The following is a 23994-nucleotide window of genomic DNA, read 5'->3' on the forward strand; positions in this document are numbered from 1 at the left end:
GATTCTAAAAATAAAGAGGGACTGTATAGCCTCTTTTTCATTTCTCTTTCCAGTTGGTGGGTTGGTTTGGTTTGTTTGTTTTTAGTTACTAGGGACATTTACATGAAAACAGGATCTTTGTTTCTCAATACTTCACCTGCTCTTGCTGCTTATTCCTTGCCAGAAGTCATTATTCTCTGTTTTCGATGGTGGAATCACTTCCATGGGAGCTAGCATGATATCTAAGAAAGTCTGACACATTTTGGCAGCAAATACGAAGTGGGAGCAGGTGAACTTTCAAGACCAAAGATCTTGTTTTCATGTAAACGTTATTAAACACTTTACAAACAAACAAAAATCTGCCACACAAGTAAAATGGTTTCTGTATAGGATTTTTTTCTGAGTTTTTCAGGAAGTTGCTTGGTTAAAGTTTGAAAGACCACTGTATATGAGGTGATATATGCTAAATTTCTCAGAGTAAATTTACATGCACAAAATAGTTCTAGTCATGAGTTGTATTAAAATAAACATGGGTTCATTTGTAGATTAAAACTGCTTTCTGAACTATTTATAACAACTCTTATTTGAATTTTTTCTTTTTTTAAAATAAATCTTTTACTTCCGTCTGTTAGCCCTAGCTTGGGAGGGGTAATTTACTCTGCAGTGCAGAGTTAAAAGTCTGAAGTTTGCTTTATAATCAAATTAGGAGGAAATGTACAAAGATTTACATGTCTTTTTAGGCAGCTCTAGTGATTAGGCAATATTTTAGATTTCATGGAAATAATGTACATCCAGCTGAAATGTCAGAAAGTCAGGGAAGCTAAAATATACTGTGACTATTATCCAGAGTGTCTGTCTTTATAGTCCTCAGAAATAGAGATGTCAAAATTAAGTGTGAAATGATCTATCTTTTGTCTAAGAATGTTACATTCTTACAGAATTGTCTCTTGATTTCTAGATGCAGACAATAAGAGGAACAGGCATGGAATGAAATCTTCCACCTTCATGGAAAAAAGGGTAATTTGAATCCAAGCAGTTTTATTTAAAACCTAAACCACCACTGTAGCTAAAGACATGGAGGAATCCACTTTGTGTTGTTACAAGTTTAGCTAGACTTCTGCAAGAGATTGTGTTAGCATATTCGAAAAATGGGAAGTCAGGCAACGACTTGTGCCTTGCGCAGGGCCGGCTCCAGGCACCAGCTTAACAAGCAGGTGCTTGGGGCGGCCAAGGGAGAGGGGCGGCATGTGCGGCAATTCGGCGGCAGGTCCCTCACTCCCTCTAGGAGCAAAGGACCTGCCGCCGAACTGCCGCCGCCGATCGCGGCTTTTTTTTTTCCCCCCCAATTGCTGCCACCGATTGCGATCGCGGCTTTTTTTTTTTTTTTTGCTTGGGGCGGCAGAAATGTGGGAGCCGGCCCTGGCCTTGCGCACAGGAGCAGCCGCATTTCCTAAACAGTGGTTTCTCATTCCTTACTTCAGTCTTATAATTCCCTTGAAGCAATACGTTTCACATTCACAGTTACTTTGGGTGGAGCTAATTCCACCACCCCGGTGTCATCTGATGCAACTGCACTGGAATTGTGGCCACTTAAACCAAGGGTGATTTTGGCCCCATGACTGTGATCTTGGCTTATACAGAAAGTTTTTTTTCTCCTGAGTTGTATTTCTTCTGTAAAGTACCAGGATACAAGAGAACACACAAGATGCCATGACATCATCGGCTGATATGACAGTCGGCCATACCAGAGCTCTAGGATTCTGAGGCATGGGGAAAAGTGATTTTTCCTTAAACACAGAGGTCTTGCATGGCCAAATAGCGCATTACCACCAGGCCAGTATCGGGCACAGTTGCATCTCTTTATTTTTAATAAGTCACATTGATTTCAACTAGCACGGCTTCATTTGAGAAACTACAACTATATGTGCAGATTTTAATTCTTAACATGAAGGTTCTCTCAACTTTGGACATTAAGACTGCGTCTGGACTCTCATGAAGGCCATAGGCCAAAACGTGCCTGCATTTTTTGTACCTCTTGTAAAGCAGACTTCTAACTCCAGTTTATTTAGACTCTCAAGGTGATATCCTGGCTCCATTAAAGTCCACATCAAAACTCCCATTGACTTCAGTGGGGCCAAGATTCCACCCGAGTGCACGTCAAATATACATATATATGGTCTATGGATATAAAAAGCTAAATGGAGCATCCAGCATCCTGAGTTGCACCCATGATTATGAAGATATTTAAAATGACAGGCCATGCAGACTCATGTCTTGATACATTCGAAACATGAAAAATGTGGTGCTGGCACAGGAGTCTCATTGGATGCAGTGCACTGCCACACCGAGATCAGCGTTCAGGACAAAATCATAGCTCAGTCTTCTGGTTCTCAGCTGAAGAGCAGCACGCTGACTTCTAGAGAGCAGGATGCTCTGTGCATGGTGACATCCCCTCTAGCAGACAGGAGGAGAGTTACTAACTGTTTCCAGGGAAGCCATATCAAGCTTTCCTCAGCAGACGAATAGTTGCTACAACTCCAAGATCTTGAGGTTAAAGGCAGACCAAAAGAGGGTGTATGGAGAATCCACAGCTTTCAAAGTACTACTTTGATTGGTAGATGAGCCTATTGGGACAAATTAATCTCTGTCTGTAAATCCACTTAAATTGGAAAATTTCTTACCCATAATTTCCTTTCTGCTAGCGAGTCTCCCACAATTCTGAACGCCTGGGCTGCTCCCTTCGTCTGTAGCTAACAGAGACAGATCAAAGTTTTGGAACCATTTGCTTTGGCCACACTCCCTCTGCTCATACTTGCTGGCAAATGAGTTATTCCAAAGCTGTCCCACTCAGCATCTGATCGTTTGGCTCATAAGAGTTGTGAAAGACACTGCTCGCAGAAATGAAAGTATCAATAAGACATTTTCCGTTCTGCAGCCCACAATTCTGGATGTCTGAGAAGCAGGAGACAGTGAACAGATGTCAGGAGGGTTCTAGAAAAGGTCAGAAAGAAGAAAGGAAAAAAGGTATCCTTCCTCGTTCATCAGCTTTGCTGAAAGGGAAAAATTTCTGGGCCACTGCCTGCAGAACCTTCCTGCCAAAGGAAGCCTCTGCAGATGACAGGATGGCAAGCTGATAGTGCTTGATAAAGGTAGTAGCTATTGACCAGGTGGCTGCCTTGCAAATAGCCAATGTGGATGTATTTTCTCTTTCTGCCCACGCAGAGATCTTGTGAAGTGTGCCCTGACCCCTTCCAAGACCGGAATCTCTGATGTCTTTTTAGCCTCCACAATGCATAGCATAATCCATCTAGCAATGGAGGACTTGGAAGCTCTGAGTCCTTAGCATTTCAGTTGGGAAGATATGAATAGGGAGTCTGATCTTCTTGTGTAGTCTACTACTACTCTTAGATCCACCAGGTTTATTCTGTGAGCTCTTTCCTCCAGGCTCCAGATGCCTTGAGCTGTTTGGGTTCTCATGTGTGCTTCCCAGCACTCCAGGCTGGTGTCAGTTGTGAGAACCAGAGGATCTGGAAAGCGTATGGGCATACCTTTGTGGACATTGCCCTGGGCAGACAACGATTTTCAGGAGCTGAGTACCAGCGTCGGGATCTTTACTTGATCCTTCCAGTGTTATGGGAAGCGGTCACACACCTTTAAGATGAAGCTGTGATGGCGCCTGATGTGTGATTGTTCCCATGGAGTGACCTCTGTGCATGACACTAGGAGGCCTCACAGTTGAAGGCCCAGTGCTCTGGTGGGCCTCTTGCAGCTCCAGAACAATGTGGAAAGCACTGTCTCTAGTGATGGGTAGATCTTTGTTGTTAAACTCTCTATGTACACGCCCAGGTGACTTATTTTTGTGGACAGAGTCAAGGAGCTTTTCTTGACATTGATAACAAAGCGGTATGCTTGCAGGGGATTCAGCATCAGGGACGTGGCCCCATGCTCTGTTGCCAGGGATGGAGCTTTGCTCAAGATGTGGTCCAGGAGAGGATACGTGTAGACACTCTGTGACCTGAGTCTGGGTACGATTACCACCACCATCTTTGTAAGGACCCTGGGGGTCAAGGACAGGCCGAACGGGAACGGCCAGTATTGATAATGCTACCTGCCATAAGCAAACCTTAGAAATCTGTGGTGACACAGTCTGATAGGAATATGGAGGTATGCATCCACCAGATCCATTGAAGTCAGAAGATCCCTCTGGAACAGGGATGACAAAGTAGAGGCCAGGGTCTCCATCCAAAACTTCATTTTCTTCATCCACTTGTTGCCTTTTGAGGTTGAGAATGGCTTGGATTGCCCCTGTGCGCTGTCGAACAATGAAGAAGATGGAATAATAGAACCCTGAGAATCTTTCTTCTGAGGAGATGCTCTCTATCATGCCTATATCTAAAAGATGAGATATCTCATTCTGGATCAGACTGTGCTTTCCAGGGTTGTTGGAGATGGGGGACTGGATGGGGAACAGATGAGGTAGAGCCCATAGCTCGAGGGAATATCCCTAACTCACTTGTCTGTGATTGATACAACCCATTCCTCCAGGAAATGGGAAATTCTACCCCCTAGTTTCAGCTCTGGACAGAGGCCTATGTAAAGAAGCTTTGGGAGGGGTGGGATTCCCTCTGAACTTTCACCTCAAACCTCGGTTCTGTGGCTTTCCTTTGGAGAACCTGCTTTCCCTTCGTTAGTATTTCTGTGAGGATGAAGGCTAAAAGGAGCATCTCTGTCTGAGGGCCAGTCTATACTCTCTCCTGAAGCCATTACGTGGCATCGGGAGAGACTGTTTGGATTTTGCCACGCTGTCTGACACTACTTCATCTAGCTTTTCCCAAAAAAGAAGGAAGTCTGTAAACTTGGCAGGTCATAGAAACCTGCTTTGAGTGGGTATCAGCCTTCCAGGTCAGAGCCATAGGTGGCACCTGGTTACTGAACATGGCTCTGGCTGAGAATCTCATTGCATCCATTGAGGCGTCACCTACAAATGTTGTTGCTGGGAAAACTCTTTAAAATAGAGCCAAAGTCAGGGTGATCTCTACCCTTACGGGTCCTGAGATCTTCCAGCCAGGAGAGAGATGTCCTTGCAAAGCTGGTGGCTGGTAGGGAAGCCTTGAGGGGGCTGAGGCCTCAAAGTCTTTTTTGAGAGTGGCCTCATCTTTCTATCCGTGGGGTTCTTACGATCGGACTCCCCTTCTGAGGGGGTGACCATATATTTTACTTGGGATGCTACAGAGGTGTCAACCTTTGGTATTTCTGAATAGGGTCCTTTGGTTCCTGAATCTTATAGAACCTGAGGTCATTTTTGTTAATGTGAATGCCCTCATTGGGTTTATCCCATTCATCCCTGATCACTTCCTCAAAGGAGGAGTGTAGGGGAATCGCAGCTCCAGGGACGATTTTGAGGGGAGAAATTTATTCTGAGGCTTACTTGTGGGAGTCTGTTCGGGTTGAATCTGAATAGTGGAGACAACCTTGCTGCATATGGCCTCAAATTTTGCAGGGCGGGGGGGGGGGGAGGGGGGGGGGGGGGAGATCTTTGGTTTCCCTGGTCCCATTTGGTGTCGGAGTCCAACAATTCACCATCCTCAGCGAAGGAGGAAGATGAGTCAGGATTTGTAGCTCCTGGATCTTTTGTGCTTTTTCTTCCTCTCTTTTCCTTTCTTTGATTTCTTAACTTTTTTTGCACACTTTGAGAGCGTATGAGCTCTGTTGAGGCTTTGCTGGTCCTTTTGTGGCTAGCCTTCCTAAGGGACTGAAGCCCTCTCAAGAGAGCTCTCTTTGAGTCCTCCCCCGATTGGTCCGATTCCCCTAGGGAGGGGAGGAGGGGATACAATGCCAGAGTCCTACTAGTTGAATTAGGAAAGAAGATGGCTGTTTATGAGCCCTGCTTCTTTTCCCTGGGCACTCAGGACCCACTTTAAGATTTGGAGGAGAAGGGGGGGGGAATTTGTGGCCCCACAAAGGGGCCCTTTGGGACTTACCCCCGAATTGGCTGGTTAGGGTCCTCCTCATCTTCAGAGCCTCTTGCTGCTGTGCCCAGAGACTCCTGGTCCGTTTTCCCCACATCGGAGTTGCAGCTGCTCTGGTGCGTGCGGTACCCTGCATACCTGTCTGACTCATAACCCTGGGACCTGACCGAGTTAGGAACAGAAGGCTGGGTACAACTTACCATCGGCCAAGCCCAGGAAGGCTGTCTCACAGGTGGAGCACCATTTAGATTTGATTTGGTGCTTTTTAGGCTGCTCTACCATGCCTGAGAGGAGCAGAGGAGCCAGCAGGGAGGCACCACAGCGGAGGCTCAGGATGGGTTATGTCACCCAACTGGGAACAGGCCCAGGGAGGAGGGAAAGGCTAGAGAGGGAGAACACTGCTCACCACTGCCCTAAAAATAGCCAAACAGAACCCTGAAAAGAAGAAAATAGGCGGGAGGAACAGAACCACCATCCACACACTGCCATGGAGGCAGAGAATGTAGAGTGACCAGATGTCCCGATTTTATATATATGTTTCTTATATAGGCTCCTATTACCCCCTCTCCCTCGTCCCAATTTTTCACACTTGCTGTCTGGTCACCCTAAGAGAATGTGGCAGCAAGCAGGAACAGAGGGGGTGTGGCCAATGCACGCTGCACCAAGACTTTGATCTCCCTCCATGAGCTGCACAGAGGAGGGCAGCAGCCCAGACGTTCAGAAATGTAGGCGATGCTGGGCTACAAAACAGTGGAATTACTCCAGGGATGAATTTGGCCCAATATGCATGCAGCGCTGCTTCCGCAGTTCTCCCACGTTAGAGTACTTCCGAAATGAATACAGACACAGGAGATAAGACGTAGAAGGGCTCCATATGCATTTAGTTAATTCAACGTAAATCACTTGTCACAGGACTAACCAGAAACACCTCCATGATCTGGAATAGTCCAAAGTGTAAAAAATTTTTCCAACAGCTTCGTGCCTTTCTAACAACTTATCCACTTCTATGGATGTGTGGATTAAATGTTAGAATGGCACGTCTATTATACCAGCACAGCGCGTTATAAATTCACATACAGATCATATCGGTATGGGTTTATTTTGGTTATTCAGAGAGAACAGAACACTAACAATAGAAAAGGGTGGTGTTCAGTTTAGAGGGGGGTTTTTTTAGTCAGATTATTTTTCTTGTCTTTCTTTAGTTGTTTACTTTTTAATTGACTGTAAACAAACAGAATGAATGACTTTTTGAAAAACTGGGTATAACTATTTTAATACTGGCTGTTTTTCTCTCTCAGGCTTTGTGTACCCTAGCACTGTTGTTGGCAAACCTTTCGTCGGCCAGGGGTGTGGAAAAAAACCACCCTGACCAACATAACTTTCACCAATAAAAGTGGCGGTGTGGACAGCGCTATGTTGGCGGGAGACACGCTCCTGCCAGCATAGCTACCGCTGCTTGTTGGGGGTGGTTTGGGGAGCGCTCTCTCCTGCCGGCGTAGCGCAGCGATACAGCTGTGCCGCTGTAAGGTCGGTTGTGTAGACATAACCTCAGTAAATGTGGAAATAGTTGTTTTCTTTCCTCTAAGCAGTAAACGTCCCTACTGGTATAAACGTACCATGTTTTGTTTTGTTTTCAACAGAGCACAGAAGAGACAGCAGCAGAAAATAGTTTACGACTTTTAAGGAAAAAACATAACAAACACAAAGGTTTGACAAATAATTAATATTACCACCACGATTTGATGCTATAATAAATTGTACTGAAATGGCCAGTGTGAGGTCAGGTCACTTCCTAGCAGCTGAATCACAGCTTTACTTTTCCTTTTTTTCTCAGTCGGCCAATTCTCTGTGCGCTGGCAAGAGAGTGGGGTTCTGATTTGCAGAACAGCTGTGTGATTTCAAAATAATTGTGCAGGAAGCAAATCCCACTGCTAAGGCTGAGGGCCATTATTATCCAATAAGAGTCAATTATTCCCCAGTGGTTATATAATCCCTTTACCCTGAGTGGCTGCTGGTCTCAGAACTCCTCATCCGTAGGCCCACAGCAAACATGGATGGCTAAGCTTCTGCCCCCTCCCCTCCCTCCAGATATGAAATGAGATTACATTTAGAAAGGAAATTTACTCTTAGCTGGAAAATTAACATTAGCCTCCTTTAAAGGGGAAGGAGGAACAGGCAGCAGAGTTATTGAGAAGGCTGGTGTGACATGGGTTAGTGGGGCCAGAAGTTGAGGTAACCATTGTAGAGGATATTCATAAGTTATAGAACACATGCTTAATTCTGCATTTGTTAGAGTGTTACAAAGGGGTAGGTGGGTCTTGAAAGTCACCAAAAAAATGTGTTACCTAATTTATGAACATCCCCTTAGTTGTGGCTAGGAAGATGTGGAGACGAGGCCAGTAGCCAGTTAAGAGTACAGGTGAGAGGCTGTCAAGCCCATTTCAGTACAAAAACTATTCAAAGATGTTTCTAGTTACTGCTGATTGATAACCTGCCCCTCAAAATGTTTTAGGCCACCATGCAGTTATTACCTCAAAGGGAAGCACAGTCTTTGAATAGTGAATGTATTATAAAATGCATTGTAACGTGTGTGTTTTATTTGATTTATCTGTTGTAATTGCATCTTTCTGTAGTAAAGCAAGTTGTCGAGCAGCCTGCTTAGTAGGTAGCGTTCCTTTCCAATGTTTTATACTGCACAAAAAGCATTGTTGTAATTACCCATTGGGATTACTCTTCCAAATAATGAGAGAGTTTGTATTAAAGAGGCAAAAGTGGCATTTACCTACAGTGTATGGTGGCTAAATTCAGTGTGCTTGAAATACATTACCATGTATTTTTTAAAAAAATTATACCACTCTGTATTACTGCTACAACTGTACTTCAACGAGCAGAAGACCCTCATAGAAAATGCTGGAACATTTTATTTATATATTATAGGATATCTGGTATAAACAGAGCTGTACTTTCTTTCTCGCAATGTCCCATCAATAACAAAATTATATATAAATTAGTTTTTTAACTCTGACACTTGCTCCTGTAATTTATTCTTCACCTGCAGTCCTAATTCTTAGAGCTGCATCCTCATAATCCTCTTCACAATAACTAACTGATGTCAAAACCTAAGATCCTGATTTGAAGTCGGGGGGGGAAACTGCAGGAACTAATAATCCTGTAAAAACAGCCTGTTTTCATGAAAATGTCCTGCGAAAGAAACAAACCCAGAGTGAAGAGTAATTTTTTGGTTTTGGTGTGTTCCCCAAAGTTGCCCAGGTGTGCTCAGCAGCCCTTTTAATCGAGGACCCATGCTTTAATAATGGGATTTGTTATACCTTCTCCTGAGGTCTTTACTCAAACCCTTCAAATAAAGAGACAGTTTATCTTTTTTCAACACAAAGGAGGTTCACACTTTAATACAAAGTGTACACATGTCCCTCCTTTCAAACAGCCCATTTATTTTAGCATAATTGAAGACTGTCCTGAGACAGACTGGGAGAAAAAAATGGGTACATATATTTTCCTAGTTTTCCAACAGCCGCAAAGTTGCCATATAAAGTGGAGCTGCAATAAGGCAAGTGAATTGCTGTGTCATTTGGGAGATCCATGTTCAGGAACGGATACTATTCTTCAGCCAAATCCTGTTCAAATTGTTCCTTATTAGAACGATTTCTCCCCCTTCCTGATCAAACCATGCAGCAGCATTAAGAGAGGAGGTAGTGAAAGCTATCTGATTTACCAGACTGAGAGATTCATGAAGGAATATGAATCTAATGAAGGATTGTGGTGACACACTTTGCCTGCCTGGAATTGAGAGGGGTTTATTACTGGCACTGTGCCTATTGGCTTCTGACCCTTTCAGTGCCTCATCTGAAAGGGTTGAGGAGGTAGAATTAGAACCACTAGTTTAGCCATGTTCAGTCACATTTAGGAGAGCGCGAATAGGAGCTGCTACAATTAGTGTAAAGGACTTTGAGATACAATGAACTACAGTATCTGTGCTGAGACACAATTTCAGTAGAAGTGTGTGTTCTATATTTTAACAGCAAGAATAGACTTTCTTAGGAAGTGCAAGCAGGCTGGACTTCTGGATGGCATATTTAAAGAAATGCTAGACACACTTCACCTTGCAAAGGAAAAACTGATGGATGACAACACTTCAGAAACAGGTACTGTGAACAAATAGGAACTCTGCTTCGGACAGATTCTGAGGGTATGTCTACACTACAGGATTAATCCGAATTTATATAATTCGAATTTAGGAAACCGATTTTATAAATTCGAATGTATTCGGCCACACTAGGCACCATTAATTCGGTGGTGTGCGTCCAAGCTACCGTAGTAACATCGATTTCCAGAGCGTTGCATTGTGGGTAGCCAATAACCTCTAATTGCCAATAACATCGAATTGCGGCCACACTAACCTTAATTCGGATTAACAATACCGATTTTGACGCTACTCCTCTCGTCGAGGAGGAGTACAGAAATCGAATTAAAGGGCTCTTTAATTCAAATTAAATGGCTTTGTTGTGTGGACGGGTCAAGCGTTAATTCGAATTAAAGCAGCTAAATCCGAATTAAAGTCGTAGTGTAGACCAGGCCTGAGCTGAGCCATTTAATTCTTGGTACCTTTAACTCGGGGTCATTTTCACCTTTTTAGAGCCCTAAATGGTTTGGGTGTTGGTTACCTAAGAGACCATCTCTGGCTTCCTTTGCTATACTACTTCAGTAGGGTGTTGGGGGCAAGGAGCTGTTAACAAGTCATTCTCTGTGAAAGCGCCTCAAGTCGGGACTTTGTTAAACAAGCCCCTTCCCCCAACATATACACACAGCTTAGTCTGCCAGATCCCAGGGATGCTGCAAGATGTACCAAGCATTTTAAGAAAAGAGTGTTTGAAGGGTTGTGAAGATTTTATCTGGACTGGGGTTGTGTTTTAGTTCATCACAGAGGGATGAGCAATCTATACAGTATATGAAAAAAACTGCATAAGAATGCATTGAGTCTTGTAATAGATTATTTAGATTAACATTAATTTAAAATATATTGGGGGTTCTGATATAGCTACAGTACTTGTACAAAACACTGTTCTTGAAGCAGTCAACCCAGCTTAATAATCTTATGGACAAAGCAACATTAAAGAGAATTTCAAATTTCACTCTGTGGGATTAGCCTTCTCAGTTTTCAAAATAGTCTACTGCTATATCCTTTTGGGGATGAAGGATATTAATGTAGTCAACACTGTTAAGGAAAGAGAAATAACCCAATTAACTAAATCTCCCAAATAAGAGAAGAGGTTTTTGCATAGCAAAAGTTGCCAGAAGTAATAAAAAAAAATACTTATTCACATCTTAGAATCTCACAGCACCTTGTAAACATGAATTAAATAATCCTGTGAACACCCATGTGAGGTGTGTAAGCATTATCTGTGTTTTACTGAGAGAAAACCTGGCACTAAAGCTTAATTTAATGATATTATGTTAATAAACACTATTTAAGGATGCTACAAAGTCACTTCATGCATTTAGAAATGTAAACAATTTATTAGCGTCTTCGACTGGGCACTTTCATGTCATATGATTTGCAAATAGCAATTAAAGTGGCTTCCAGCCACTTCTATCATCTGGCACATGGTCCCAGAGGTGACCAATAACTAGATTTTAAAATTTATTAAATACATTACATGAACTTGGTTACCAGACAAACAGCTCCCATTTAAATGGATCCCTATTAAAGGGGTGTAGACTGTATGTAAAACATAATGAGGATCCCATTTATATTTTATTTTCCATAGGAAATTAGTGAAGTAAAATTGTGAAATTGACACTTCTTCCTTGGTATAAAATGGCAGAAGGGAAATTAGTATTTTTCCCAGCATTCTAGCTTTCTGAGCTTAAAAGCCTCATAACTGAAACAACTGGTGTAGTGTACAGATGGGTAGTTACCATTGGGCAATTTTTAAGTTCTATGTTAACATGTAACAGTAAATCAACTTTTTTTTCAACCCCTAGAATACGAGGAAACAGTAATATCACTTTTTGACTGTAGCCTGTTTGAAAATATACTTACAAATGTTCATTCAGGTATGTAAATATATATATGCTACTATATAAAGTAACCCTCCCAAAGGAGTAGTTATTAGAATTAAGGTTATTCTTCTGATGGTTATGGTATAGTATCAGTTTAAAATCAAAGCTTTCTTAATGTTGTATGAACGCCCAGGTGAAATCATTGGCATCACTATCCTTAGAAACATAATATTGCACAGGTTTGTCTGTCTTATTTGAATCAGGACAAGAGGGTTTTCTATGGTTTTAACTATTTGAGTATCAAGAACCTCATATGACTTCTTGACTCAGCGGACCCTGCCTCTCTCCTACATGATGCGCTGATATCACAGGATTTCCCAATGCATTGTTTCTTCTCCTATATATCTCCAAGAGCCCCCACTCAGCCAATCGTTTTAGACAGAACTCATATCTTTCAGATTTACAGTTTAAACAGGCTCTTCTCCTTCCGTGATTGCAATAGGTAGTTCAGGGAGCTCCACCCACTTTAAATGGTACTTATTCAGAAGTCGTGCAAACAGTAAGATGCTTTGAAAGAAGTCTAAAAAGCAGAGGGAAAGGAAAGGAATGAAAATGGGGGAAATTAAGAGGAAGATAGTTGAGAAGGCAGCTGAAGTGTATTGGAAGGAATATGTTCCCCTTCTGTTGTGTATTTGTTAATGTGTTTACAGAAACAACCAGTTTTGAAAACAGCATATCAAGGAGAAGGGAGAATACACTGTTGTGGATTTTGGGCCAAATTTTTCAAAGGAGTCTCTGCTAAGTCTCTGTTTGTGCATGCACAACTTTGCAAATGCCTGCTTGCAAACTTTCTGAGCACTGATACCAGTGTGCTTTGATAACAAGATGATAGATGCTTTGGAAATTAGAGCTGGAGCATGTGCATCCAAATGAAGGCTGCTCTTTGAAAATTTGGCCCTTTCCCCTGCTTGTCCTTCAGTGTTGACTTTATGGCATTCTGAAACAGCCATGGAAGTCATGAGAATATACAAGCTACATCTGACTGCACAGAAGGGAGTATTTTTCAGTCATAGCTCGGACCTAGGGCAGCAGCCAAGTCTCTCTTTAATAATTTGATGGCCTGATTTGCAGAAGGGTTGAGTACAGTAGCGTAGCTAGCGGGGTTCAGGGGAAGCGGCCACTTCCCCTGATCACATTCTCCAAAAGTGGCACCTGCGGAACGGGGCCGCGGGCTGGCTCCCGGCGCTCCGGGCGGCCGGCGGAACGGGGCCGTGGGCTGGCTCCCAGCGCTCCAGTGGAACAGGACCGCGGGCTGGCTCCCGCCTCCCGCCGCTCCAGGCGGCGGGCGGAACGGGGCCGTGGGCTGGCTCCGGGCGGCCGGTGGAACAGTGTGGATGGGGAAGCGGGGCGGCCCTGCACATGCGCCGCTCCATCTTTCGGCGGCATTTCGGCGCACGCGCAGGGCCGCCGAAATGCCACTGAAGGACCAGCGCCTTTTTTCTCCACCCCTCCTCCTCGGCTGCAACCCTGGCTACGCTACTGGCTGAGTATCTATAAATCCCATTGAGGTAAATGGAAACTGCAAGTGTCATATATATTAGGCTACCACTGACTATAAATAAAAATTTTGTGCCTTTTAAAAAAAAAGTTTAGGACTTTTAAATTAACCAGGTATCTTTACCCATAACTAATTGGTCAGACCCAGTAATTCAAAACCAGCAGCCATAAACATTTTTTCCCCAATTGAGCTAAATGACTTTCCCACTTTTGAGGTTTGGAAGCATAAGAAAACACTCTACCTCTTTCTTAAAATTGAAATTATTGTGTGTGACATAATTGACTTGGTTGAAGCTAGGAACTTCAAGTTTATCTTTTTGTAGATCTCATTGATGGGGGTGGGGAAATCAATTCAAGTTCTGAACAAAATCTGGTCAGTAACTTTAAGGTTGTGAACACTTAACCATGGCACTTTGCATGTTCCTAAGAACTTTTCTGTTCATTATTAATGCAGGGCACTTCCCTTAGAGACTCTTTCTTTAGCAGCTTCCTTAAATGCATGAAAGACTACCCAGTCTTGACTTATTTATTACCATTAAAGATCAATATGAATCTGAGTGCACTGTGACTTATTTGCTGTATTTCCTTCCCTTTTAGTCAAGGAAATGTAAATGCAAAAGATAACATGACAGCAGTGTCAAGTGAAAAATGAAGTTACATTCCAGACATTTTAAAGTTGAATTTGCAATTGTACCTTCACCTTGTACATGTTCCTTTGAAAAAAAGTGTATTTTTAATGATGCAGTGGACTTTATACAATAGAGGTATCAGTTGTATTGTGAGGTACAGATATATTTGCTAACTTCAAACATTCAAAGTTACTGAACTGACTTTCCTCAAACATGTCAGTTTTTTAAAACCTCAGATCTACAAAACAATCCAAGTTTTAAAGGAAGCTGTTTTAAGCATTTAACATATTTAAAGATGGCATGTGTGGCCTCAGCAGTTGAGTCCCTAACAAATGGATCCTGAAAATATAACAATTATTCTCATGTACAGTGTTAGCAACTTGAAATATTCATAACCTAAAAAACACGTTTTTAAACCTGGCTTGATTTAAATCTCTCAATATGTTACTATAATTTCAGATATGACAGAATAATTTCTGATGGAACAGATGCACAAATTATTCCCCCGCACCCTCCTCCACAATTCTATAACTCCAGTGCTTAAACTAATTTTGCTCAAATGAAGTAAAATTCCACCTTTTGGTAGAGACCAAGCATAGTAGTAGTTAGCCTAAGGAATTTTATTTGAGAAAGGTATGGAGATTTAATGTGAAGTCACAATTCTTACTCTAGCAATAGAGTGATAGCTGTGGCTTTAATAATTTGAATGTGCATATATTTATGTTCTTTACTGTGAAAAATGTTTTTTTTTATTTATTATTATAGGAACAGAGGAAAAACTTCAGGAGCTTCTGGAAACCCGGAAAAGACTGGATACTCAGATTGAGCTACTGCAAGATTTAAAAGAAGTAATTCCTTTCCAGGAAAATATAGCTAGTGCATCTAGTTCAGTGTCTGAATAACCAATACTTCTCTTGATATCAACTTCCATATTAAAGATTTTCTACTGACAGAAACGGCATCTGGTCAGTGTATAAAAGTGACTTTCAGAGATAGGGGTGCACAGAAAAACAATTGGGTGTTTTACTCATATTTTATACCTCACTTTTGCAATAACTTTATTTGTCCTTTTCCTTTTTAATTTTTACTGTGTCTCAAGGAGTGATAAACACTTAAATTTAAATACCTTCCGTACAAGCTTTTTTTAAATACTCCACAAGCCACTTTTTAAAATCACTTCAGTTGCGGCAGCCCCCTATCATGTGATGTCTGTGATTCAATGTCTGCTCATCATAGCAGACAAAATCATTATTAAAAATTGTTAAGGCTTTCCAAAGAGGAATTTAACAAGACTTGCACTTGAAGAAGCAGAAGGTTTTTTTTTAAATGAAATTTTCTCAATTTACGGTGTGTTAATGTTTAAGTAGTTCTGTTTTAACTGCAATGGTGAGAGGTGGTGTCCATTAGTTGCTTGCAAACACCTGAGGCTGGCTGGTGCTCATCCTCTGAAAAATCATTCTATGTAAAATAGTTAGGGAGTCAAATACTGCAGTAAGAACATTTATGGCTTCCATGTGTTATTTTGTCTTATTATATTAAAATTGTTTGAATACAGAAAAGCAGTACATTTAGTTACAAAATTGCAAGTTAATGAAAAACTTGACAATAAAATGTTTTTATAAAGAAAGTTGTGTATTGAAGAAAACTAGTGACAAAATCAGTTTATGCACCAAAATACTGTTTACAGTACAGCTTTGTAGGTTCTCACTGCTAATCCACAGCCTTGCTGATTCTCACAAAACCCCTGGTTTCGTCATACTTCATAGCTCAGCTCTAACAGAAGAGACAGTACAATAGGAGATTCATATTAAGATTTTATTATTCTTAAATATACTAAAGAACCTTTCCTGCTGTACTATGAAATAAATGAAATTAAACTACACTTAAACTAAGTATATTTTAGTGCATTTAACACTTCACTTACTATTTTACAAAGTTAACAATGCACTCTGTCATTAGTGTAAATCAATAGTTCTATTGCATAGCTCTACTTGTTGCCTGTAGACAGCCAAAATATGACTTTTCCAACCCCTCTTTCTGACCACTCTGGTCTGCCTGTCAGTGACAGTTGCTGTCCAGATAGCAGCCACCCTTGTGCTGTCCCTAGGGCTTGCTTTTCAAGTCCCTATCACAGGGTCAGCTTGTATGTTCAGACATGCCTCTCCCTCAGTGTCCCTCATGTGTCCGTATGCAGCAAGGCAAGGTTTTATTAACTACAATTAACTTTAGTCAGGATTTCCATTTGGGTGGCAGAAAACCCAAGAACAATGATTAATGGCGGCCTTTCAAAGGCTTAATTAATTTCCCCGCTGCCAGAGCCTTTTGCTGCAGTGGGAATGGCTCCAGTAGCAGCACACTACTCTACTAAAAGTAGCAATGTAGATGGGAGCAGCACTGCTGGGTAGAGAGAGGCACGTAGGGTTTATACCCTAGGGTTCAGGCGTGTAGGGCACTCTATTCACCTAAGCTGTGCCTCACCATCTACACTGCTATTTATACCTAGGACCCGACCAAATTCACAGCCATGAAAAACGTGTCACAGACTGTGACATCTGGTCTTTTGTGTGTTTCTACCCTATACTACACAGATTTCACGGGGGAGGCCAACATTTCTTAAATTGGAGGTCCTGACCCAAAAGGGAGTTTCAGGGGGGGGAGGGGTCGCAAGGTTATTTTAGGGAGGTCGCAGTATTGGTACCCTTCTGCGCTGCCTTCAGAGCTGGGCTGATGGAGAGCGACAGCTGTTGGCCAGGTGCCCAGCTCTGAAGGCAGCGCCCAGACAGCAGCAGCATAGAAGTAAGGGTGGCAATACCACACCCTCCCCCTACAATAACCTTGTGACTCCCCCCCACAACTCCTTTTTGGGTCAGGACCCTATAATTACAACACTGAAATTTCAGATTTAAATAGCTGAAATCATGAATTTTACAATTTTAAAAATCCTATGACCACGAAATTGACCAAAATGGACTATGAATTTGGTAGGGCCCTATTTATAGCCATGCTAGCTGGGCATGCAGTGTCTCTACATGCCTCTATAAGTGTAGACGTACAATTAATAAACACCCCTAAGCAGGGTTTGTCATCATGAACTACAAATTGTGGACAGAGGGCCCAGACCCTCTGTCTCAGGAATAAAATGATTTTTTTACTGTAGGCAACCCTTAAGGAAACAGTCAATTACTCCTGATTCCAACAATGGAGAGTAACTAGCCATAATCACAGTTTATTACATAAGAACGGCCATACTGGATCAGACCAAAGGTCCATCTAGCCGAGTATCCTGGACAGGGGCCAATACCAGGTGCCCCAGAGGGAATGAACAGAACAGGTAATCATCAAGTGATCCACCTCCTGTCACCCATTCCCAGCTTCTGGCAAACAGAGGCTAAGGACACCATCCCTGCCCATCCTGGCTAATAGCCGTTGATGGACCTATCCTCCATGAATTTATCTAGTTCTTTTTTGAACCCTGTTATAGTCTGGGCTTTCACAACATCCTCTGGCAAGGAGTTCCACAGGTTGACTGTGCGTTGTGTGAAAAAATACTTCCTTTTGTTTGTTTTAAACCTGCTGCCTATTAATTTCATTTGGTGACCCCTAGTTCTTGTGTTATGAGAAGTAAATAACACTTCCTTATTTACTTTCTCCACACCAGTCATGATTTCATAGACCTCTATCACATACCCCCTTAATCGTCTCTTTTCCAAGCTGAAAAGTCCCAGTTTTATTAATCTCTCCTCATATGGAAGCCGTTCCATACCCCTAATCATTTTTGTTGCCCTTTTCTGAACCTTTTCCAATTCCAATATATCTTTTTTGAGATGGGGCACACACAGTATTCAAGACATGGGCATACCATGAATTTATAGAGAGGCAATATGATATTTTCTGCCTTACTATCTATCCCTTTTTTAATGATAAAAAAGCAAACAGAATGTTGGGTGACTGCCGCTTCACAGTCACTATCACCATGCTGGTCCGTAATATATCCCTACTGCTATATTCTTATTATTAGAGCATGGAATTATTACCCATAGAGATTCTATGGTACAGTTTGGTTCATTTAAGATTTTTACTTCATTTGATTCTACACTTTCTTTCACATATAGTGCCACTCCCCCACCAGCACGACCTGTTCTGTCCTTCCGATATATTTTGTACCTTAGTATTACTGTGTCCCACTGATTATCCTCATTCCAACAAGTTTCTGTGATGCCTATTATATCAATATCCTCATTTAATACGAGGTACTCTAGTTCACCCATCTTATTATTTAGACTTCTAGCATTGGCATATAAGCAATTTAAAAATTTGTCACTTTTTAGCTGTCTGCCATTACATGATGTAATTGAATGGGACTTTTTTTCATTTGACTGTTTCTCATCAGATCCTATCTGTATTTTATCATCTTCCATCCTCTCCTCCTTCTTAGGACATAGAGAATCTCTATTAATAGATCCTCCCCTAAGGGATGTCTCTGTCCGAACCACATGCTTCTCTGCACCTGTCGGCTTTCCCCCAGCCTTTAGTTTAAAAACGCTCTACGACCTTTTTAATTTTAAGTGCCAGCAATCTGGTTCCATTTTGGTTTAGGTGGAGCCCATCCTTTCCTGTATAGGCTCTCCCTTTCCCAAAAGTTTCCCCAGTTCCTAATAAATCGAAATCCCTCCTCCCTACACCATCATCTCATGCACGCATTGAGACCCCGCAGTTCTGCCTGTCTAACTGGCCCTGCGCGTGGAACTGGAAGCATTTCGGAGAATGTTACCATGGAGGTTCTGCACTTCAGTCTCTTACCTCGCAGCCGAAATCTGGCCTCCAGGACATCTCTCCTACCCTTCCCTATGTCATTGGTACCTACATGTACCACGACCACCGGCTTCTCCCCAGCACTTCAGATAAGTCTATCTAAATGCCTGGAGAAATCCACAACCTTCACACCAGGCAGGCAAGTCACCATGCGGTTCTCCCACTCATTGCAAACCCAGCTATCTATGTTTATAATGATCGAATCACCCATTACTAATACCTGTCCCTTCCTAATATTCTACCACCATCAAATATTCCTTATTGACACTAACAACTAGCTCGTATTTGAATAGTCAGGTGTAAATATGTGATTTTTTTTTAAGAACAGGTTTTTCAGTGTCTATGCTCTCCAGGTGGGCCTGCCTGTTCCCCAGGCCTTGGCTCCTGCAATATTGTCCACGCAGCCCAGCTCAGAATCTTCTTTCTGGTAGGAGTACTGGACAACCATAAGGCCAGAATAAGACAGACAGACACACTTTAAAGGGAAGCTGAGATTCTGGAGCCCAGTTTCTGGCTGCAATATACAGAGGACCTGGCTCATAACACTGGCAGAAAAAATGGTTACTAACCCGTAACTCTTGTTCTCGAGATGTGTTGCTCCTTTCCATTCCAATGTAGGTGTGTGCTCTCCCAGAGCACCACTGCTGGAAAGTTTTTCCCTCAGTAGTATCTGTCAGGTCAGCTCTGGTGGCCACTGGAGTCACACTGGTATGTAGGGCCTGCCGATCCCTCTGTTCCTTCTTGCCGGCTAACTCTGACAGAGGGATGGGGGAAGAGGGGGTTTGGAATGGACATGAACACATCATCTCTAAGAACAACAGTTATGGGAGGTTAGTAACCATTTTTTCTTCTTCGAGTGCTTGCTCATGTCCATTCCCATGTCGGTAACTCACAAGCAGATGTAGCAGGAGGGTTCAGAGTTCACTGACAAGCAGATTGTAGCACTGCTCTGCAAAACCCAGCATCGTCTCTAGCCTGTTAAATGATGGTGTAGTGAAATTCGAAAGTGTGGACTGAGGGGGAGCAGTGCCAACCAGTGCTGGTGAGCGGTGCCAGGAGGGAGCGGACTGGGGTTGTGCCATCATGGCTGGTTTCCCCTTCAACATTATCTGAGGCCTTGTACCTGCAGAAGTCTTTCCCATCAGTGCCACTATTGACAGCTCCCATATGACCAGGGACATTGGCACCAGTAGCACAAGTCCCTCGCCACCACAAATGCCTCTGGCATTGAAAGTACCGGCAGAGTTGTAGGGCCTGGTGCCTCCCTCGTGGCAGAGAGTCTTTCGGCGCTGGACTCAACGGCTCCTGTTCCAGGACTGGAGTCAATGGTGCGGCACAGGTTGTCAATGCCACAGGGTGGCCAGACGTGGGTCACACATTGGTAGTGTTTCTCTGTCCCGCCAACCTCAGTGTAGGTGATCAGCCTCTGTAGGTCTTCCTTTGCTTCTTTCTAGGCACAGGCGATGGTGAATGGTGCCTAGATTCTTTCACCTGCACATCCTTCTTCAGCACCGGGGATGACTGACAGTGCTGAGGTTCCTTAGGTGCGTTTGGAGCGTCTCGCCTTGGGGCTGGAGATGATGAATGGCACCGGGCATCCTGAAGTGAAGCCGGGGCACTTCTTACCTAGGCTGAGGTACTCGATGCCAAATCCGAGCGGCCCGGCTCAGATGGAGGTCGGAGTGCTGCCTCCAGGAGTATAGAGCAGAGTCTAGCATCTCTATTCTTCTTGGTGCATCAAATCAAATCCCTACAGATCTTGCACCGCTCCCACACGAGCTTCCCCCAGACACTTGAGACAGCTGGAATGGGGGTGATGCACAGGCATAGGCTTGTAACAAGATTCCCAAGGCTTGAAACCCACAGACTGAGGAATGCCTCCGTGCTGGAGGTTAACCCCATTTAGTTATTTATTTAGTTAGGAACCTTGTTAGTAATTAAGTTTCTGTTGTTAAGTACAATCAACTACATACAATAAGAGTAGAGAAAAATTGACTGTGGAGTACTTCCAACAGCAAGAATGAGTCATAGTTCCAGCAACCCAAGAAGGAACTGAGGTGTCAGCGGGTCGGCAGAGTCTTTTATACTGGTGCTATGAGCGCATGACTCAAGGGGACACCAGAGCCGGCACAATGGAGACCACTGAGGGGAAAACTTTCCGGTGGCGGTGCTCGGGGTGAGCACACCCCTACCCTGGAATGGACATAAGCACGTCCTCGAAGAAGAATGTCTTTGTTCTGTGTTCATGTAGAGATCAGAGGAAGCATCCCAAGTGACGTGGCACCTGGCTTGAGTAGAGGTTTTCTAGCGCGTTAGCAATTTCTGCTCCCATTGAAGATGATGGCAACACTTCAGTGGCAGTAAGATGGGCTCTGACCTCACAGGGAAAAGAGGAAGTTAATGAGAGCTTCAACTAATCAAAGTATATACAAAATTTGGTGGAGAAGAAGTCTTCTTTGCCAACGCCTCACCCTCAAACATCTATTGGTGCCTAAACCTGGGCACAATAATTGAACTGAAATCACCCCTCATACAAACATTGACTTTCATGGCTAGAGTTTCCCTTAAATTTAGAATTTTGGTCTCACCATTTCAGTCTAGAAACCCACCTTTTCTCCTGTTTCTTTTACAGGCTAAGTAGGGGCATTTCCAAGTGATTACAGCACATCCCAGATAGCCTAGCCTCCTCTCTTCCTGACTGGGCAGTTGACCTTGGACAAGTCACTAAACATCATTGCGTCTCAGTTTTCCTATCTGAAAAATAATAATTTTTAGTTTACCTCCCTTATGCTGTAATACATAGAGTAGTTCATGGGTTGTAAAGCACTTCTGAGATCATGGTGTGAAAGGGGCACATGGGGTGAACGGGGTTATTACATTCACTTTTAAGACATTTCTTTGTGGCTCTTTATATCAAGTGAAGTACTGAAGTTTGAAAGCATGGTGAGAATCCACTGAATATGGGAGTAGGGAGTCCCTACCAGCCAAACAGATGCAATTCAGACCATAGAGAACAAACTCAAATTGTTCCAACAGGTGTATTACCATTTTAATCTTAATATCCTTTAGCTCAATTTCATGTTAATGTATTCATTGTTTTTTTGCAATCAGAAGTGCTAGGAAGGAAGAATGAAATGGGATCAGGTTAGTTTGAGCTAGTGATAATCTTGTACAGTCCTTGCATTTCCTTTGTCTATGATGCATCATCTACCATTTCTATAGCTAATCCTAATGCTCAGTTTCTGTTGGGCGGTCTAGTAGATTAGAGATTCTTTAGTAGAATAGAGAATCCCCAGGTACAATACTGCAACCAAGTGGAATGTGTTGAACTGAGTCAGCTCCCAGCAACCTACATGAATTATCATGAATGTGAATGGCTCTTGCTTAAGCAAGACAATACTGGCATAAATTTTGCTTAAGGGACATAGAGAGCCAGGACTCTAGGACTGGAAGGGACCTCAATAGGTCATCTGGTCCAGTCCTCTGCAATGAGGCAGGATTAAATATTATCTAAATCATCCCTGACAGGTGTTTGTTTAACCTGTTCATAAAACCCTTCAACAACAGAGATTCCTCAACTTTCCTAGTTTGTTCCAGTGCTTAACTACCCTGACAGTTAGGAAGTTTCCCCTCATGTCTAACCTAAATATCCCTTGCTGCAAAATAAACCCATTACTTCTTGTCCTGTCCTCAGTGGATAAGGAGAATTTATCACCCTCCTCTTATTAACCACTTTTCATGTACTCAAAGACTATTATGTCGCCCCTCAGTCTCTTCTCCAGACTAAACAAACCCAAGTTTTTTTTAAATCTCTTCTCATAAATTATGTTTTCTAGACCATAAATCATTTTTTGTTGCTCTCCTCTGGACTTTCTCCAATTTGTCCACATTTTTCCTGAAGTGTAGTGCCCAGAACTGGACACAATACTCCACCAGAGGCCTTATTAGTGCTCAATAGAGTGGAAGAATTACTACTTATGTCTTACTTACAATGTTCCTGCTAATACATCTCAGAATGATGTTCACTTTTTGTGCAATAGTATTACATTGTTGACTCATAATTAGTTTGTGATCCACTATGGCCCCCAGATCCTTTTCTGCAGTACTCCATCCTAGGCAGTCATTTCCCATTTTGTATGAGTGCAATTGATTATCCCTTCCCAAGTATAGTACTTTGCATTTGTCCTTATTGAACTTCATCCTATTTACTCCAGACCATTTCTCCAGTTTGTCAAAATCATTTAGAATTCTAATCCTGTACTCCAATGCGCTTAAAATACCTCCCAGCTTGGTATCATCCACAACGTATATTGATGCCATTATATTCAACCCCCCCCCCCCAAACTAAAAGCAGTTAAAACTAAAGATGGGGCAGCTCTGACTGGCTGCCTTTATTCAGGAGGCAGCAAAGACAAGCCAATTACCCCTCTCCCCCAAAGACTGATTGGTTTTCCCCATCGATCCATAGGAGAATCACAAAACCCAGAGGTGGGTTATCAGCAGGGCTTGAACCCAGGACCCACTAGATCTAAAAGCATGAGCCTCTATTGCTTGAACTAAAGGACTTGCACACTTTTGGCAGAAACAGATTCAAACTTTCTGTGCAGAATAGCCACTAGAGTGGGAAGAAAGACCCAAACTGTTAATGGGGTACACATTTGTCCGATAGGGAATAAAACTAAGACAAAGCCACAAGTGATCTAAATAAACTGGAATCTCTGGGCAGGTCTGCACTACAAATGTACAGCGGCACAGCTGTGGTGCTATTGTGATTTTGATGTAGACTCTCTAAGCTGCCGGGAGAAAGCTCTTCTGTTAGTTTAGTAATTCCACCTCCACGAGAGGCGGCAGCTACGTTGGCGGGAGAGCTCTTCCTGCTAATATAGTGCTGTCTACACTGGTGCTTAGGTCAGTATAACAACGTTGCTTATGGGTGTGGATTATTCATACGCCTGAGTGACGCTGTTATACTGAAGTAATTTTGTAGTGTAGACCCGGGCTAAGTCCAATTACAACTCTCTTTCCTG

General features: G+C 42.7%; 1 protein-coding gene across 1 annotated transcript in view; it reads left to right on the forward strand.

Moving 5' to 3' along the window:
* LOC135873002 (histone-lysine N-methyltransferase SETDB2-like) overlaps positions 1-15730 on the forward strand; it is a 96299-nt gene extending 80569 nt beyond the window's left edge. The window contains exons 20-24 of the mRNA XM_065397461.1: positions 938-996; positions 7589-7655; positions 9989-10111; positions 11952-12023; positions 14921-15730. Of these exons, the coding sequence (XP_065253533.1) occupies positions 938-996; positions 7589-7655; positions 9989-10111; positions 11952-12023; positions 14921-15057 (458 nt within the window). The 3' untranslated portion in view covers positions 15058-15730. The remainder of the gene's footprint in view (positions 1-937; positions 997-7588; positions 7656-9988; positions 10112-11951; positions 12024-14920) is intronic.
* Positions 15731-23994: the final 8264 nt, after the last annotated feature.

Source organism: Emys orbicularis, chromosome 1 (genome assembly GCF_028017835.1).
Source record: "Emys orbicularis isolate rEmyOrb1 chromosome 1, rEmyOrb1.hap1, whole genome shotgun sequence".
Lineage (NCBI taxonomy): Eukaryota > Metazoa > Chordata > Testudines > Emydidae > Emys > Emys orbicularis.